Source organism: Chelonoidis abingdonii, chromosome 7 (assembly GCF_003597395.2).
Source record: "Chelonoidis abingdonii isolate Lonesome George chromosome 7, CheloAbing_2.0, whole genome shotgun sequence".
In the NCBI taxonomy this organism is placed as follows: Eukaryota; Metazoa; Chordata; order Testudines; family Testudinidae; genus Chelonoidis; species Chelonoidis abingdonii.
Window position 1 is genome coordinate 14,828,217 of NC_133775.1, and position 19,259 is coordinate 14,847,475.

A 19,259-nucleotide genomic window follows, 5' to 3' on the forward strand; every position below is an offset into this window, starting at 1 on the left:
GGAAGATCACTGAGGTGAGCAAATCTGCCAATAAGTGCAGGACCCACCAAAGTAGAGGAGGAACTTTGTCACAATATATAATATGAAAAAAGTAAACACCTGTGTGTGCAAAAGAAGTGTATACACACACACACTTCTTTTGCACACACAGGTGTTTACTTTTTCCTTGGAAAGGATCATAAGGAAAAAGACTTGAAGAATGACACTTCTCACAGCTTTGACTTCTTCCACAGCCTCATTTGGAGTTTGCAGGCAATGACAGAGTCCGTTTGGGGAAGCTACTGTTTGAGAAGCTGGGGGTTATGACTTATCGCTTCATCTCATGGACATGAGAAAGGGATGCCGCTTAATATGACCTTCTAAAGAAGAGGCCAAATTATCCTTCGGACAGAGAAAAAGAGAAGACACTAAAGGTGGCAAAGGTGCCAACTCTGTCCGCATATCTATTCAAGGGACACCATCATAGGACCTAACCACATCAGCCACACCAGCAGGGGCTTATTCACCTGCGCATCCACCAATGTGATTTATGCCATCATGTGCCAGCAATACCCCTCTGCCATGTACATTGGCCAAACCGGACAGTCTCTACTCAAAAGAATAAATGGACACAAATCTGACATCAGGAATTACAACATTCAAAAACCAGTAGAACACTTCAACCTCCCTGGACAGTCAAAAAGAGACTTAAAAGTGGCAATTCTTCAACAACAAAAACATCAAAAACAGATTCCAAAGTGAAACTGCAGAACTGGAATTAATTTGCAAACTGGACACCATCAAATTATGTTTGAATAAAGACTGGGAAGGGATGAGTCATTACAAAACATAATTTTACCATACTGGTTTCCCCCTACTGTTACTCGCACCTTCTTGTCAACTGTTTGAAATGGGCCACCCTCATTACCACTACAAAAGTGATTTTTCCTCCCTTGGTATTCTACTGTTAATTGAATTGTCTCATAGACTGATCCCCTACTTGGTAAGGCAACTCCCATCTTCTCATGTAATGTGCATGTATATATACCTGCTAGTGTATTTTCCACTCCATGCATCTGATGAAGCGGGTTCTAGCCCACGAAAGCTTATGCCCAAATAAATTTGTTAGTCTCCAAGGTGTCACAAGGAATCCTCATTGTTTTTGCTGATACAGGGCTACCCCTCTGAATTTGAAATTTCAGAATTTGTTTGGTTTTTGAAATGATTCGATTCAATTCAATTAATGTTTCACACAAACACACTTCATGGGGTGCACACATGCTGCATTTGGCAAATATATTTCATTATTGATACTCTGATTGGTCAGATGGTATTGCTTCTATTCCTTTATTTGGTTTCTTTGGGGCCTTGAAATAGAACAAAACAAAAACCAGATAACCCTGGGAATATTCTTTGTTCTGGGCCTTTGAATCTCTCTGAGTGGGAGCAGGAGCCGTTTGTGGAGCTGAGAGGAGCCAGCCCAAAAAGATTAGGGAAATGTAAAAACATTTCAAATCTTTTCTCTCCTAGACCACTTGAGTCAAGCGATGCCTGGGACATCATTGCTGGAAACATTAGGCTACTGTCATAATATTATAGGGTGGGGACAGACTGAAAGTTCATTTTCACTCATCATATCCACATAAGTAATTGCATGTGGCATGTGTAATCACAGACCCGAAGAGGAAGGGGTGTAAGGGTATGTTGAGGAAGAGAGAGATTTCCAGAGAATGTTTCCGAAAAGGACAGTGAGCAGAGAGTGACAGCTGAACCTGACTAGGTTTCACACTGCTGTTAACAAGCTGATGGAGCCTCATGTAATTCAGTGTACTGTGTCAATGTACACATTGCCCTAAGAAAAGAGAAGGGCATAGCTGAGGCATCTTAGTGTATCTGAAATCCACTTATGGGAAGCAAAAGGAGCTCAGCAAGAGGTGAATTTAAAGCCCACTGTGGAGAAGACAAGCACAAGGAGCCCAGCACAAAGGATGCATCACGAGAATTTGAGTTTCTCAAGTGTCTCATTTTAATATTGCTCAAGCGGGTGAGACTTATTTTGTGGGTGGGGCTTAGAAGAGTAAAACCACAGGGTTGGTTTTCAGTTTGACCCCTCTCTGTAACCGATGTGTGCAAACGTATTTCCATCGCATAGCTTGCCTTATGCTATCCACAGACACACCTGAGGCATTGCTGGCCTTGAAGAAGGACTTCCTGGAAAAGACATGGCACTTGCAGTGCTATGGTGCCTGCTGGTCTAAACTTACTGTTGCTTGGAAGCTATATCTTAGTGAAATGCTCCATCTAGGTACCTTGCAACAGGATGCCCTACCATTTGGAAATTTTGGGTGAGTGCAAAATGTTAAGGCCAAAACTCTCAAACTTGGGTGTATACAGTTAGGCATGTTTGCACTGGCTTGGATGTCTCTCCAGCATGCTCCCAAAACAGGAGCACAGCAGTTTCTCAGGGTATAACAAAAGCTTCAGATAAGGAACCCTCCCTGTCTACATACAAATGAGATCATAATGAAAGCCCTTTTCTGGGGACCAGTCAGGAAAGCTAAATCTCTTCCTGAGTTTGAGAGAGAAAACACTAGACCAACCACTCCTTATTTTCTATATCCTGTTATACATGGTATTTAGGCCCACTAGGTTAAGAAGCTCCTACTCCATCTGTTCCCCAGACACTTAACAGCTCCATATTCTTGTTCCAGACATCAGCAGGCCTGACACAAAAAAGAAGAGGTTTAACTCTTAGCTCTGCCTAGGTTACCTTGGCCCAGCTACCCAGGCCAAGGAGGCAAATGGTTAGTGTACCTCATGACACATGTAAATTTCTAACAAGGCACCTAAAAGCAGCCTCTTTTTCAGAGATGCTGACTTAGGTTTGTTTGGATACAGTGATGCCTCAATGCCATGATGATGGCTACACAAAAACTGCCAATAGGCCATTCAGCCAGAATCTATGAATTCCCCAAAGTTGTCAGTGGTTACCAAGAATACAGCTCTGGACTAGTGATGGACCCAAACTAAACACGTCACATTGAAACACCCCAGAACTTCGAAGAAATTTGGACCCTGCGTTGACAGGACTGACTTTAAACACAACTCACATTAACTATAGGTACTGAGCAGCATCAGATTCTAACAGGCTGAAACTGATCCTCAGTGCAGTGTCTTTATGATGAAGAGACTGGTGTCAAGATACCCCTTTTTATTAGAGAACTATGTACAGAAATGATTTAACAAACTTGCTGCTGCTCTGTGTAGCTGCAGCCTGCAACTGCCCTGTGCTGGGCTTCTTCGTTTCTGTCCCAGCACGAAGCGTGTCAACAAAAACCAAAGTCTGCATAGTGTGTGTACATGAAGTGAAGCATCTCTCCTCTTCCTGCAGGATTTGCTGTATATCACACTCTGCACAGGGTGAGCTCAAAGCCTGTGGATCACTTAACCCTCGTGTAATGCTATCCAGCTAAAGTGGTGCAGAGCCTTGTGCTAAAGTCACTTTCAGAGACGGATCATTGCTACTAAACCAAGCTTCTAGTTATTTCCATAGAAAGGGATTCTATTGCATTTTTGTCCACTAGAGGGAGTGCTAGGCTCATCTGTCTATCTCAAGGTTTAGACTCATGGTAGCTGTTTAGCTATTTTAGAGGTTTGCAGCTTTACTGATCTTAAAAGTAGACAACGTAGATGATGATACTTTTCAATTGAACAAGCTGAAAACTATTTGTCAGTCCAATCAAAGTTATCACATGATAAATTTCAGAAATTTTAAGAGGCGCTCTATTAAGGCATTGTAGGAAGGGCAATGAAAAACCACAATAAAAAAAAAAGACATTTAGCTTTGTCTTTTATCTGTCCAAGTATTTGTTGTAGATATTACTAAGGGATTGGTTGTCATAATATGGTCCTGATCCATCAAGGCACCTAAGCATCTTCAAGCTTTAAGAATGCAAGGAGTCCCGTTCATTGAAAAGGACTATTCATGTCTTTAAAATTAAACATATGCTTGGATGAATCGCATACTATGGCCATGAACCAAAGCCCATTGAAGTCAATGGAGAACTGTACCTCCACTATTAGACTCCTTACTTGTTGAATCCCATAGAGATCAGTTTTTTCTGGTCCTTTTCAATGGCTACATGCAACCACTAGAGAAAATGATCAGGCAACTGGAATCAAGTGCCAGCAAATTGTTGAGGGGACACAGCTCTGCTTATCCTTCATCCATACATTCACACCACTACCACCAAAATGGCCCAGAGACTGGACAAGATCAGTTCATGGACAAAACAGCTGGCTGAAACTGAACTTAAGTAAACAGAGGTGATGGTGATGGGCAAAAGAAAGCCTTTTGAAGAGTTAGCAGCCACAGTGAAGTCTGCTTTCATTGAAGGTGCACACATTGGTCAATATAGTCTATACTTCAGAACTCTTGGATTCCTCACTGAGGTTACACTCTCATATAGCAGCATCTGTGAACAACACTTTCTACCACCTCCAGGTGGCTAGGAGACTGCATTCTATCCTGACGTTATTCATACCTTTGTCACCTCTTGGGTGGACTATTGCAATGCACTATACCTGGGCATGAAGCTTTCGGTGCTTAGAAAACTCCAACTAAAAGAGAACACTGCAGCACATCTCCTCAACAGCATAGGCCATCACAATGAAGGAAACTGAGAAATGCATGGTCAGGCCTAGTGATTGGAGCATCAGTGGTCCAGCCTAGCAGTCAGGCCTGGGGTTGGAGCTGGGGGTCAGAGCAGGAATCAAGAACGGGGTTGGAACATGGTTGGAACAGGAACAGGCACAGGGCGGGGCTGGAACAGAAGCACCAGGGGATATTCTCTCTGAGGCAGCAACGTTAAGCAGACTGGAATGGCTGCTCTCCTTGGGAGCCTATATCCCTGGCCTTGGGGTCACCTGGTTAGACCTTTGCCTGTGGACTTGCTGAGTGCTGGTTGATTGACATGGAGCCCTCAAGTAATCAGGCTTAGTAATGACTCAGCAGGCTCAGGCTGCAGGATGACTCAGCAGCACTTGTCAGGCTCAGAGATGACCCACTGCATGCAGGCCCATCAGACCTGTCCTCCATCCTGTACACTGGCTTTCCATAGGATATTGAATTAAGTTCAAAGTCTCAGTCCTTAGCTTCAAGGTGCTCCATAGCCTGGGCCCAAGATATTTAAAAGGCCACCTAAAGCTTTGGGATGAAGATCATAGTTGACAACTCTGTTCCTCTGGCACAGTGGAACACTCAACAATAAGGGTAGAGCTCATCCGTGTGGAAGGTAAAACTTTTGCGAGGTCCAGTCTGAGACTATGGAATGAACTCCCCCAGGAGCTAAGGCTGATCACAAATTCATTACCTTCCACTCTAAGTGCGAGGCACGTTTATTTGACTTTGCCTTCTCTAACATTAATACATAGCAACGCGCATACAAACCAAACAAACCACACAACACAACCCTACCACCATAAGACACTCCACTGCATACACTTCTCCTCCGGGGGAGAAAATGAGAACACAAACATGTGACAGATGTTAGGCACATTGCATAATGCACTACTGGAAAGCACTCAGTTACTATAGTGATGAGTTTGGTATAGGAACTAGAAAAGAAGTTGACTTCAGTGGTCTTTGGATCAGATCCTAAATTAGCATCATATTCAGGAATTAAGATTTATAGTATTAAAACAGTGTACCTCAAAATGTCTATGGAAAAAAGGAAGTATGCAAAGGGTAGTTCTCTCAAAGACTCTGATTCCTTACAGTGGAAGAGATTTGAATACAGGAAAAAATGTAACCATAAAATACAGATGTGCTAGTTCTAAATTGCTGCACAGAAAATTAATGTTAGTTAGTGTGATAATTATATCGTAAGCCCAGGCTTTTGTAGGTTTATTGTTCAATACAGCTGTCTTATCATATATGGCATTCAGGTAATATTTACAAGATCGATGGTTTCTGCATGCGGAAATTAATTCCAGCTCTTGTGGATAAGACACTGTAGTATTCATAACTGAGCTGGAGACCTGTTGAAGTGAAACAAAATACCATACTATATTGTCATCAGTGAGGGGAAAGAATGATTCCCCTCATGCAGCTTGAGCAAAACATTAAGAAAGTAGAGATGCAATTCACATAAGAGCCATCTAAATCCATTCAACTGGAACAGAACAGCAAGGAACATGTGTGACCAAGTTTGTTTACACTGAGCTAATCTGCCTGTGATTTTAAGTACACAAGGGCTTTAAATGAAAAGTTATAAGGCTTCTAATTATATGCTGGCAATACAGAGTACCTCAACTTCAGGGGAAACTGATTTGGAATACAAATATTAACATAGTGCCTGAGCCAGAGCTTCCATTGAAACCACTGGGAACTTTTCTATTGACTTCAACAGGTACAGGATCAAGCCCATAGCCTAACCCCCATTTGAGAGTCTTCTTTTATTCCCATGTATCCAGCTTATTGTTTTGACCCAATCTGAAGCTTTGCGGATACTTTCCTGAAGTTAGATGCACAACTTAGACCATCTAATGCATTGCCAGCATTTCAAGCAAAGCGGTTCAAAGAATTAGAAGCAGAGCTCCAACGCACATTTCAGCCAAGTTCAATTCATAATGTTATAAATGGAATCAGAAAATACATATAATCTCACTTTCGGTATAGAACACCTTGGAAAGCATATCTTTAATTTCACCTCTATCAGGATGTGCATTGCTTTACTGCTTAAATCTCTCCATATCTAGTCCTCCCTCTAATAAAATAAATAAATGACCAAGCCCAGCAGTTAGAAATTGTTGATGTGCCTGATTGCACAAACCAGCCCAGCCTTATTTCTAGGAGGCATTCCAGAAATAACTTTCATTGTATATGGTATGTTTCTGATCTGTTATCTGGGGTGGGGGGTGGGAAAGGTAGCTCTAAAGCATCTATAATCTCATGGAGAAGGCATTTGACTGTGCAAAGCAGCCGTTTATATTAAAGGTCATCCGAACTTTGGGCTGCAGACAGATTTGACAGCTGGATTCACAGAGCATATAGAACATAACAGAATTTTAGATTTCAGTTGCACCTTTTTCCTCCCAGATCACTTTAGAAAACAAAGATTTAGATTCTGGTGATGCAGTAACTGCATAGGCAAACCCGACAGCCATTATGAGTCAGGCAATAATTCACCCACATCCTTGCACTCTGGAAACTATTTTATTGAGACAGGCAATGGAGAAAAATGAATTGCCATTACCTTTAGTATTCCTTATAATGCATGGCACTTTTTGTTCCTTGTAACAGAATTCTACAATATTCAGTTTGCCAGACTGCCAAACTTCCCCACAGATAATTTTAGTTAACAAAACATTACATATAAGTTACAAAGTCAGAATCCCTCTCCCACAATATTAGTCAGAGTGCCTGAGGTTGGTCCAATGATCATTTCACTGATAAGACTTATTTGACTTTAACCAAGTTTCTATTTACACATTAAATATATTCCCTTGCCTAATATCTGGGAATTTGTTTCAAAAAAAAGGCAATGACCTTCAGAATGCATCTTGGGCCCCTGTGATTTAATTTGTGCTTTTGTCAATGATTTACAGTATTCTGCAATGCTCAGCATCTGGAGGTTTTTCTATGCTACCCATCAGCACTGGAACCAAGGGGTTTCCAAGCCAAAGGAAAAACTTGTTTTAAATTATTTTATATGAAATATTTACATATGTAAAAGAAATGTGGTGGAGCCTGAATGAAGTGTCTCCTTTGATTCTCTTGATAACTTATCTAATATGTCAGGATACAGTTACAGCACATAGTGAGGTAACAGGATTGCCTTCCCAGAGGTAAGTCTATCTCCATATAATTTAAGATACAGCTTTACATCACTGTTTATCTGGCTAGCCCATCAATTCCGTCTCAAATGGAGGCATATGGGCACTGTTATCTGTAAACAGCTACCAGAATAGAATATTGGCAATCATCCAAATCATGGTCTAGTAATTGGCATTCCTTCTTATATGTACTGTTTGTATGTACTTTATTCTTTTTAAGGAGAATATTCATTTATATTAAATTTACTGTGCTATATTTGTGCACTTTGGGTTGCTATCTCCTTGATCAAGCTTTATTTATAATTAATCTTTTGCTTTCAATTGTAGTGTTTGCAACACTAAAATTATTTCATATTTATGATTTGAATGTTTAATCAACATGATTTGATTTGCTTAACATTCAAATAATGAATTAAATGGGAATTATATATGTCTTTATATTTATTTCCCATTTTATATCTCATTATGAATGTCATTTTGGCTTTAAAAAGAAATAAACAAGTGACATTTCTTTAAAGAAAACACTTCTATGATAGAAAAAATATTGGATTTTTCCTGCAGTTGTTAATTGCAAACTTGTTTTAAAGGCAAATACGATTTTGAAGGCTCAAGAAAGGTATCAGTGATAATTGGAACACGGAGGCAGAGAGGACATAGAAAGAAAAAAATGCTTGGTAGAGATACATTTAATTATGAAGGCTTACTCTGGTAATCCCTTTTGAATGTGAACAAAGCAAAGATTGTTGATGTTTGATGAACTTATCAAACAAGGCAGAATAATGAAGAGGTAAATTAAAAAAGTTAGGTGGAGGTGAGCCAATTAAATACTTTATGAAGTGCTGAAGGATATAACCACCAAATTCTGCTGTCAGGATGAACATATATGTTTTCCGGAGTGTTCTGTCTTCAGGTTTCTGCTGTTTGTCTGCAGATCCAGTGTGTTTTCATCTAGCACACTGATCTGTATCCACAGTCTCCTTTGCTGAGCTTGTGTGTTTCATTTAGTATTCTCTCTTCTCAATCTTCCAATGAATCCCTAATGTACCCTATACCTCCTCTAATTATCAGTGTTTCTCTTTGGACAATAGTCTCTTAAGTAAAACAGGTTGCTCATTAGTTAATTGCCAAAAATAATCATCATGCTGAGGGTTAGAAATAAACTCAGAACATGTGTTTTGAGCTAAGGCAGACACAGTGCTCCACAACACAAAACACTGCTTTATACAAATCCAAGTTGCAAGGTTGAGGGGCAAATGCTCATAAGTACTGCTCTGGGTGGTGAGACAAATATTTTACTGGTGCTGTGTATGAGCTTCTTTGAAGATCTGATCCAAAGCCCACTGAAGTCAATGAGAGTCTTTCCATGGACTTTAATGGGCTTTGGACCAGACCTAGAGAGAATTATGTCTGTGTACACTGAATTTCTGAGCCTTATACATCACCTTTTTTATTACTCCTTACGTGGCTAAAACGCCCTTTGAGGACAATGAGAGTTTTCCTTGAGTCAGTTGTGAGTGAGGAGTCTTGTATAAGGCTCTCTGTGCCTCAGCCTTAATAGTTGTTGAGTGTCCTTTCCTTTGGGGGATTTCGTTTCCCTGTATGCTTTAGCGTACAATGCATTTCAACAGTATCATTAAATTAGACTGTAAAATTATAAAGTGGATTCCACATAGTCACACGGATATTGTTTGGCTGTGTTATCAAAACACTGGGGCAAATTACTGGTTGGTGTAAATGTGCCGAGCTTTGTTGACTTCAGTGGAGTTTCACTTATTTATACCAGAAGAGAATTTGACCCTTGGTCTTTACAGATTTGAACTGTTATTCTGCTCTCAGTTATACCAATAAATATCCAGTGTAATACACTGATGGCAAAGGGATTTCACAGGCATAAGGAAGGGTAGAATTTAGCCCAATCACATTTAGAATTCTATTGACATGGTTTCATTCCATCCATGCATTGCAGAATCATTTCCAAATTTCCATTAATGTTTTTAAACTCTATTTTGACATTGGAATGCCATGTGCATGCACTTGCAATTACATTATCTTGGCAATTTTGGGATGAGATGTGAGGAGAAAAGCAAAAAGTTGATTTCACTCTAAACTTTTATATTTTTGCCATTCCTCCACTTCACTACAGATTATTTTGCATTCTTTTTCCTTAATGTAGGAGTTGCACCTTATCCTTTTGCAATAGCCTCTCCTACTGTATCTTCTGTATCTATTATATTCATAGCCTCCACTTTAAAATTGCCTCTCACATTAATTATATGCTTTCCTTTACAAATTGGCCTCAAAAGAGGCTTCAAGGTCAAAATGCTGTTTGTTATTTTTACTTGGATTCTCAGCATGAATTCAAATCAGCTTTCTCTTCCATTTCCAGCATTCTGTTTCTGGACATCTTCTAGAATGTGGGTATAATCCATTATTTATTAGGAGGCTTAATGGATGTTGTAAAAACCAAACATAAATCACATACGCCGTACTGGAAAAGGATGTAATCTATTGGTAGAGCAGGAAACAGGAGATCAAGACATCCAGTTCCTGTTTTTGCTTCTGCCACTGGCAAATTCTAATGGTCAGATTTTTAGCAGGTGCAACCTGGTGTAGCTTCAATGACCTTCGGTGCACTTACGCTGATTTATACCACCTGTGGTTTGGATACAACTCTCTCCAGCAAAAGGTTCTAGTTTCCTCTAAAATCTGTGCTTGTATGGAAAATGGCGATGATTTTCCTGCTGCTTGGCTCCACAGCTATTACCTCTTCTTAAAACTTCACTCCAAAACTTAGGCCGGTATCATTTACTCTCTTCAGAAGAACCAGCAGAGATGTCAATACTCCGGCTCCTGTGAACTGTCACTTAAGCCAGTGGTCAGAATGGACTGGTTGCTTTCCTTGCCAAGAGAAAAAAGTAAGTCTCAACCATAATGTATTCACTTATCTTCAGATGTGTCCGTGATGAGCACGTACACAGATTAATTATATGTATTGTGCATATTCATCATTTCTGAAACATCCAGTAAACCCATCCAAATATGATAAACATTCTCTTGTATTAGAAACACGGGGCCTGAGTCTTACTTACACTGGTATAAATTAGAAGTAATTTCATTTAAGCCAAAAGTGTTACTAAGGTGCAAAACTGGTACAAAGGAGAGAAGAATCAGGCCCGCAATATTTGGCCAATAGTTTTCTTCTTTATCTAGCTAGGTTTTAATTAATTTTCCATTGACTCAATGCAAATATTCAGATATAGAAACATTTTGAAAATCATTTGTTCATCAGCTCTGTTTACTCTGTGTTTCTTCACAACTATTAAGTATTGGTCATAACTTTTATTTTCCACTTATATTGTAGGCAGAAACCAAGAGGTCTAGCATATGGAATGAGTGGGAAAGAAAGAGCGATACTTCAAATGGGATTGCTCTTCCTCTTTGTTTTGTTCAGTTCAGGCAGCAGCATCCACCATTAATCAGCCACAAATGCTGTGAGCTTTTCAGGATCTGAGTTGTGATTTTTGTTTGTCTATGTCTGATAGTCCTATAGCTCACAGCACATTCCTCTGCAAAACATATGTAAAGCTTAATGCCACATCAAAGGCATAGAACAAAGGCACAAGGTCCAGAATTTGGAAAAATAAACTAACTATACCAGGCATTAGGCCTAATGGAACAGGAACATTAGTTAAAATGTGTGCAATTAACAGAAAACAAGGACTGGGAAGTATCCATACTCCATCCGAAAGGTCTGCGGTACCTACACAATGTTGAAATTAATACGTAATCTATTCCACCACTGTAAAAGAGCCACTTAGTTCAAAATAATAGGTGTTATTCAACTCAGACTGGTGTAAATCAGGAATAACCCCATTGAAGTCAATGGACGTACACCAGATTTACAACAGCCCATTGTCTCTCACGTTATTTTCATTCTTGCTAAGCCCTTTAACTTCCATAGCTGGCTGCAATAATATTTATTTATTTCTAAATAATTAAAACACTTTCTAACAGGTTAATTTATAAAGGAGATTTGTTTTTACTACTACTTAAAATTTAATCGAAATCTTATCATTTCTGGATATAAAGTTCTTGTTAATTGGCCAATTTCTTTGCCTTTTTTTTAATTTAATGTGATTTAGTACAGACACAGAACTTTGCTACAGCCTGCCAAGTTTAAAGGGAGTAAATGCGCTGGTCATCTCTGGGATGAGGCAGCATGCCGAGCAACAGAACCATGTGCAGCAAGACAACGCTGTGGAAAAGATTTTCAGTGTGAGGAGACAGGTGGGTGAAATGCTATTGGGAACAACAGCAAATTAAATTTGGTCCTGGATGAGAAAGAGTCAATAATGAGAACAACGGACCAGTTCCTCAGCGCAAATTCTCTGGCTAGATTACATCTCCCGTGATGCACTATGTTCTCCCCTTGTGGTAAGGGAAGGGAATGTGTCCTATGAGTCCCTGGATGTGGTGCATCATGCAAGGTGTACTCTGCCCACATTTCAGATAATGGCTTAGTCACAACTTCTCTCATTTCAGGTGTTTTTTTTTTTATTAAAAATTAAAATTTGTGGAAAACTGGTAGCTATCATGAAAATTTTGTTTTGTCACAAAACAACAACAAAAAAAAAAACAACCAAAAACAATTTTCTATCACAAGAGTTCTGACAGAAATTTTTTCTACCACAGGAGCTACAGCAGAATCAGGAGATCAGGTGGCTGTCCCTGCAAGATTGGGTTTCATCAGTACAGTTTTTACTTACAACACAATAGTGCCAAGTTCTGCTTTCTAGTATACACTACTATTATAGATATTAGGAAACGTGCACCATATCTAGGGCCAGATCTTCACACCAATTTACTCCAGCTGCAGATATGTCCCTTCATTTTCAATGGCACAAGTATTCTCAAATTGTTCCTCGTGCAAACATTCATTTCTGAAATATAATTATTGTAACAAATTCCCAAAACACCTTCTGCAACTCGAACAGGCAAAACTGTACATTAACCTGACAGAGTTAATTTCATGTAGCCAACTGAAGAAGCTATTTATTCTTGTAGTTCCTATTTAGGAACATGATCTTAGATAATTAATATACTGGAGCATCAGCAAAATGAACTTGACAAGATTCCCACACAGTGGATCCATTATTTCGAACTTAGGAGGTGTCCAACCCAGGCTCCACAGTTGTGCAGCCCTGCACATTGCAAGGGAAAGTTTTAAGATAAGCAGAGTTTGAACCTGAAACTTTCTCTAAACAATAAGGCCCAAATCCTGGTCCAAATAACCCAAATAAGCATTAGGAAGATTAGTAGATGCAGGGAGGGAATAGTCCTTTCTTCCAAGCTATACTGATGTAGCAGAAAGCACTGAAGTAGTTCTTGTGGCTCTTTTCCCATCACTGTAGTGAAGAATAGCTTGCAGATCACATCTCCACCAGCTTGCTGCCCCCCTAAACTCCTGCTCAAAGGGGTGCATGAAGCCCCATGAATCACAAGGAGTATATGTCCCCGCCTAGTCTTCTGGAATCCTGCCCCCTCTCTGCTGCAGGCAGAAGACATCAGTTCTACTACTGCAATAGCGTATCTCTACCTGGGAGGGTGAGAGGGCAGTATGAATTCCTAAGATATAAGAACGGACAGACTGGGTCAGATCAAAAGTCTATCTAGCCCAGTATCCTGTCTTCCAACAGTGGCCAATGCCAGGCGCCCCAAAAGGACTGAACAGTGCTGGTAAGACATTGTAATACATATGAAAAACAATAGCGTGATCACCTTTAATAATGCCACCATTTGCCAGCCCTGACCACACAAAGGTTTCTGAGATATGAGCATTCCCCTGTACATGAATGGGGGTATTGTAAATGCCAGTGTGGGGGGTAACTTACCAAATGATGACTTTTTAAATGGTGGCCACTGTACAGTTTTCTGTGAACAAGACACTTTGCCTACTAGCTAAGAAAAGATTCACTGACTCTGGTGCAGGGCAGTGTAAATTAGTTTCCCTACATCTGTTGGCCTCTTGAACCAGAATGGGAAATTCATCTTGAAGGGAAGAGGGTGGCCTATGGCAGCTTAACATCCTGCTGAGGGGATAAGCTGAGTCACTGGATCCCTGTATGCTCAAGCCATACTGCTACCACAGCTGCCCACACTTGGATGTCTCCTATACACCACAGAAACACTAACCCAGGAACCAATCCCTATTACAAAGCCTGTTGCCTACTCTGTCCTCATATCTACTCTAGCAACATCATCAGAGGACCCAACCACATCAGCCACACCATCAGGGGTTCAGTCACCTGCACATCTACTAATGTGATATATGCCATCATGTGCCAGCAATGCCTCTCTGCCATGTACATTGGCCAAACCAGACAGTCTCTACGTAGAAGAATAAAAGGTCACAAATCAGACATCAGGATGGTAACATATAAAAGCCAGTAGGAGAACACTTCGATCTCCCTGGACATTCTATAACAGATTAAAAAAAGTAGTGATCCTGCAACAACCAACCAACCAACCTTCGGACTTCAAAGAGAAACTGCAGAGCTACAATTCATTTGCAAACGTAACACCATTAATTTAGGCTTGAATAGGGACTGGGAGTGGCTGGCTCACTACAAAAGCAATTTTCCCTCTCTTGGTATTGACACCTGCTCCTCAATTATTGGGAGTGGCCCACATCCACCCTGACTGAATTGGCCTTGTCAACACTGGTTCTCCATTTGTAAGGTAACTCCCTTCTCTTCATGTGCCAGTATATTTATGCCTGTATCTGTAATTTTCACTCCATGCATCTGAAGAAGTGGGTTTTTTACCCATGAAAGCTTATGCCCAAATAAATTGGTTAGTCTTTAAGGTGCCACCGGACTCCTCGTTTTTGTGGATACAGACAAACATGGCTACCCCTCTGATACATGTACATATGCACTTCAGGTCGCTGTATTAAACCCCACCTTGTATGTAACGGAGAGCCAGACTGTAGAGACGGATCTGATGAGAATAACTGTGAGGATGAAGATATTGAAAGCCTCTGTGAAAATCTAGACCCAATTCCTGGGTCTGAAAGAGCAGCTCAAGGGTGAGTAATTCATCTATATTTGCTGTTCTTGCAGTCAGGCCAGGGTTACATTTTTTATGTTGCTCTTATTCAGTAGTAGCATCATTTTTCTATTAATTGAGCTCTGACAGCATGCATGGTACTGTACAAAACAGAAGGACAGTATTGTCCCTAGGACTTCACAGTCTAAACGGCACAGCAGTGAGTAACCAGGGAGGTAGCATGCTGTAGCAGACAAGGCACTGGAATTTGAGTCTACAGACCTGGCATGTGATCCAAGTTCTGCATCTGACTCATTCTATGAGCTTGAACAAGTCACTTTAACTGCAGTGCAGACATGACTAGAGAGGTTAGCACCTGCAGCCTGTGTCAGCTGACTCAGTCTCACAAGGCTCAGGCGAGGGGGCTATTTAAGTGCAGTGTTGACATTCGGACTTGGGCTTGGGCTCATCTGGCAGTGTCTGGAGCCCAGGCTTCAACCCAAGCGTCTACACATCAATTAAACAGCCCCCTAGCCTGAGTCGGCTGACACAAGCCAGCCACTGGCATTCAGTTGCAGTGTAGACATGCCCTGTTTGCCCCTCAGGGTAATAATCATAATTCCCCACCTTTGTAATGCCCTATTAAGCTATAACTTCCTCTATTTAATGAAAGCAATATATGAAGTGAAATAAAACATTCTGAATGCTAAGCCTGATTGCTTTCCCCTCTTAGAAGAATTAAGAGCATTGATTCAGAGCATTCAAGGCCTATCCTCAGTGTACCTACTCATAGGATGGACCTTTGGTCTGACTTAGTATGGCCATTCTTATGTTCTTGAAGAGAATTTCCAGTTCTGAGGAATTTCTAAGTGGACATCAGTGTATACTACTCTCATTTCAGGCTACCAAGTTAGCAGAAAGATATTGACAAACTGGAGGGAATTGAGAGAAGAACATCTAAAATGGTCAGGGAGCAGGAGGAAAGACTAAGTGAACCAACTATGAATAGTGTGACTAAGTGAGCGCAGTCTGCAAGTATACGGAGGGTGTTAACACCACCCAAGGGGGAACAGGTAAATGGGAGAACACCTAACAAGTGTGATAAAATTGAGAAATAGAACATTTACTTTGACTATCAGGAAGAACTTTGCGACAGCTAGATTAGGAGGTTGTGAAATGATTTCCCAAGGGACTTGATGGAAGCCCCATAATTTGGGACATTTTTATAACTCTACCTGACCAAACACTAGAAAATGAACTGCAGAGAACCATATATTGGAAGAGAGATGATCTGGATGATTTCATTAGTGTCTTCCATCTCTAACTTATGTTTCTATGATACTGTCTTTGAAATAAAAGGCTGTTTGTCTCATTTTTAGTCAGAGAGAAAAATCACTTTAGTTTAGTTCCCACAGGAGAGAACAAAAATGGAGAGGTGTGGAATCAAAACCTCCCATTTATGAAGTCGAAGATCCTGAGTCATTGCTATCCAAAGCAACATACTGTCCAGTGTCTGAGAACAGAATGTATGTAAAGTCAAAGTGGGGGGACGGGGCGGGAGGGTGGGGAGAAAAGGTAGCAATTATTTTTTGTAATAGCAAAGAAAGCTATTATTAGTTTCTGGATGATGTCTCTTTTCATTAAAGATACAATGTTCTTACACAAGAAGAAATGCAATTTATATACGATCCTAAGTATTATGGAGGCCAGTGTGAGTACATTTACAACGGAGAATGGCGGGAATTGAAGTATGACTCTGCATGTGAACGTTTGTACTATGGGGATGATGAGAAATATTTTAGAAAACCCTACAATTTCCATGTATATCAATTTCTAGTAAGTATTTAAGATGTTAATTTAGCAACATTTTCTCACTAGGAACTGAAGTTTGCCTTAGAGATGTTATGTAGATTTTCTCAGGATAGATATTACAGTTATTTGCAGCAATAGAAAGATAACATTGAAGATCTACTTTCATGGATGAGCAGCCTCGTGCTCTGGGGCTGTTACTGAGATTGTGCATTTTGATACAAGAGATTACTAGGGCAATTCCATGTGTTTTGGGGCCAGTACTCCCCTCAACCAGGGTCTCCTTCAAATCCTTCCGCAAACCCCACATTTTCCACCAGTCTCTAAAGCAACAGTCTTCTAGTTAACAATAAGCATTTGTACAACATAGTTATTTTTAAAACCTACATGTGAAGGAACTAATGTGATCCTTGCTGCATCACCCAAGCAATTCTATTACTTATTCTGGTTGAGTGAACAAGGCACTGAACTGGGTTTCTGCTCCCAGCTCGGCTATTAACAAGCTGTGTGACCTTGGACAAGTCACTTCACCGATCTGTGCCTCAGTTTCCCCATTTGTTAAATGAGGATGATGATACTTGCCCACTTTTACAGTGCTTTGAGATCTGCAGTCTGGATGACAAGTGTCAGAGAAGAGCTAAGGCACCTTCCTCCCAAACCTCTGTCTGTATAATGCTGGAGTTTTAAAATTCCACCTGTCCTGCTGGGAGCTTCCTACACTGTAGGGTAAAGTCATCATTGCCATGGTTAACAGTTGGTGTGCATTGACCACTGTTTATCCTAATCATCTCTCTTACCTTGTGCTCCTCCTGTCAGGTTGTTATACCCGTTTGTTGGCTATAGTCTTTTCCTTAAACTATCTGGGGCAGGGAATGCCTCTTTTTTACCTACCTGTACATTTCCCGGCACAAAAATAATAATTAGGGGAGGAAGGATAATCTAATGGTTAGGGTACTAGCCTAGGAACTATGGAGATTTTGCTCTGCCACAGACTTCCTCCGTGAGCTTGGTTAAGTCACTCAAAGCCAGATTTTCTTTCAAAGCTATTTCAGCACCTAAAAAATACAGGTCGGAGCCTAGCGTGGTTTTCAAAAGCACCTAAGCACCTTCTTACCATACTTTATTATGCTGAACTCTCTCCACTCATTGTGTGGGGGGCCTGGGCACCTAGCTTGAGGCTGAAGATTAAGAAAAGTCAAGGAAGCCAGAACTAAGGTTGCCCGTGCAATCTTTATTTGGCCCCCTTGTGTGTAAGTATTATGCTGCAGTTTATAATTACGTGATCAGATACTGTATTTTCCACAGGATGAAAAATTCAGTGCATGGGATGGACGGTGCTCACTTAATAAGCACCTATTCAATATTTTGTGTTTTTGTGTTTTGCTCCTTGTTCAATCTGTGCCCCAACCTCGAGGGGTTTATTCACTGCACACTGTTCAAATAGTGCTCTGAAGAAAGAATTATTAACTTCCTCATGGCCTTTTCTATGGCCCTCATCCCTACAGTATGTGAGTGCTTCACAGATATCTATTCATTTATCTTCACAATGTCCCTGTGAGGGTAATATTATACTCATTTTAGAGATGGGGGTTGAGGTTCTGAGATTAAATCCACAAGTTTTGAGCTGAGGAGGACCTAATTTTTCAGAGTACTTAGCATTATAGAGCAGTTCATGTGGTCAAAGCAAAGTGCCCATTGACTTCAGTTGCAGCTGTCAAGTCTCAACACTAGTCTCCCCTTCCTTGGGTCCTAGTGCCAGTCTCTTTATCCAGCCGATCCCAGTCTTCCCCCTCCTCCCAGCTCCTCATCCAATTTCCATATCCCTCACACCACCACCAACTGACACCCTCTTCCTGTTTCCCACACTAGCTCCCACTCCCCAACCTGGCTCCCAGTCCCAGGCTCCTTGCCCAACTAGTCCCAATTCCTACTCCCTCTATCCCGCCTCCCTCCCCGCTCCCTGATGCTCAGTCCCAGCTTCCCTTTCTGCTCCCAGTTCCAATGTCCTTGCCCAACAAGTTCCAATTTCTCTCCCCCAGACATCTTGTTCCAATCCACTCATTTTCCCTCTCCCCGGTCCAGCTTTTTGACCATTCTGAAAGTCTAAGGGTGTGTCTACACTACCTGCTGGATCGGCAGGCAGCGATCCACCCAGCGGGGATCGATTTATCGCATCTAGTCTAGATGCAATAAATTGACCCCTGAGCCCTCTCCCATCGATTCCTGTACTTCAGCTCAGTGAGAGGCTCAGACAGAGTCGATGGGTGAGCGGCAGAAGTTGACTCACCACAGTGAAGACACCGCAGTGAGTAGATCTAAGTACGTCGACTTCAGCTACATTATTCACATAGCTGAAGTTGTGTAACTTAGATCGATCCCTCCGCCAGAGTAGGCCAGGGCTAAGAGAGACAGGCTCCCTGCTCCTAGTTCCAGTGCTCAGCGTAGAGCAGCTAGGAGCAGCACTTACAGCAAAAGTCCATCTGAGCCCCTGTAGCCCTGGGGTGGACCGTGTTCAGGTGCACGCTCACTCTAGTCACTCCAGGACCTGTCAGGAGTTTGAGCGTGCTCACTGAGGATGAAATCTGCTT

The 19,259-nt window shown here is 41.1% G+C and overlaps 1 protein-coding gene across 1 annotated transcript in view; it reads left to right on the forward strand.

Annotated features, from left to right (window-relative positions):
- The first annotated feature begins 7,717 nt into the window (after positions 1 to 7,717).
- Positions 7,718 to 19,259, forward strand: part of C8A (complement C8 alpha chain) — a 38,204-nt gene continuing 26,662 nt past the window's right edge. Inside the window, exons 1-5 of the mRNA XM_032803137.1 lie at positions 7,718 to 7,827; positions 10,634 to 10,730; positions 11,958 to 12,102; positions 14,758 to 14,902; positions 16,509 to 16,698. Of these exons, the coding sequence (XP_032659028.1) occupies positions 7,718 to 7,827; positions 10,634 to 10,730; positions 11,958 to 12,102; positions 14,758 to 14,902; positions 16,509 to 16,698 (687 nt within the window). The remainder of the gene's footprint in view (positions 7,828 to 10,633; positions 10,731 to 11,957; positions 12,103 to 14,757; positions 14,903 to 16,508; positions 16,699 to 19,259) is intronic.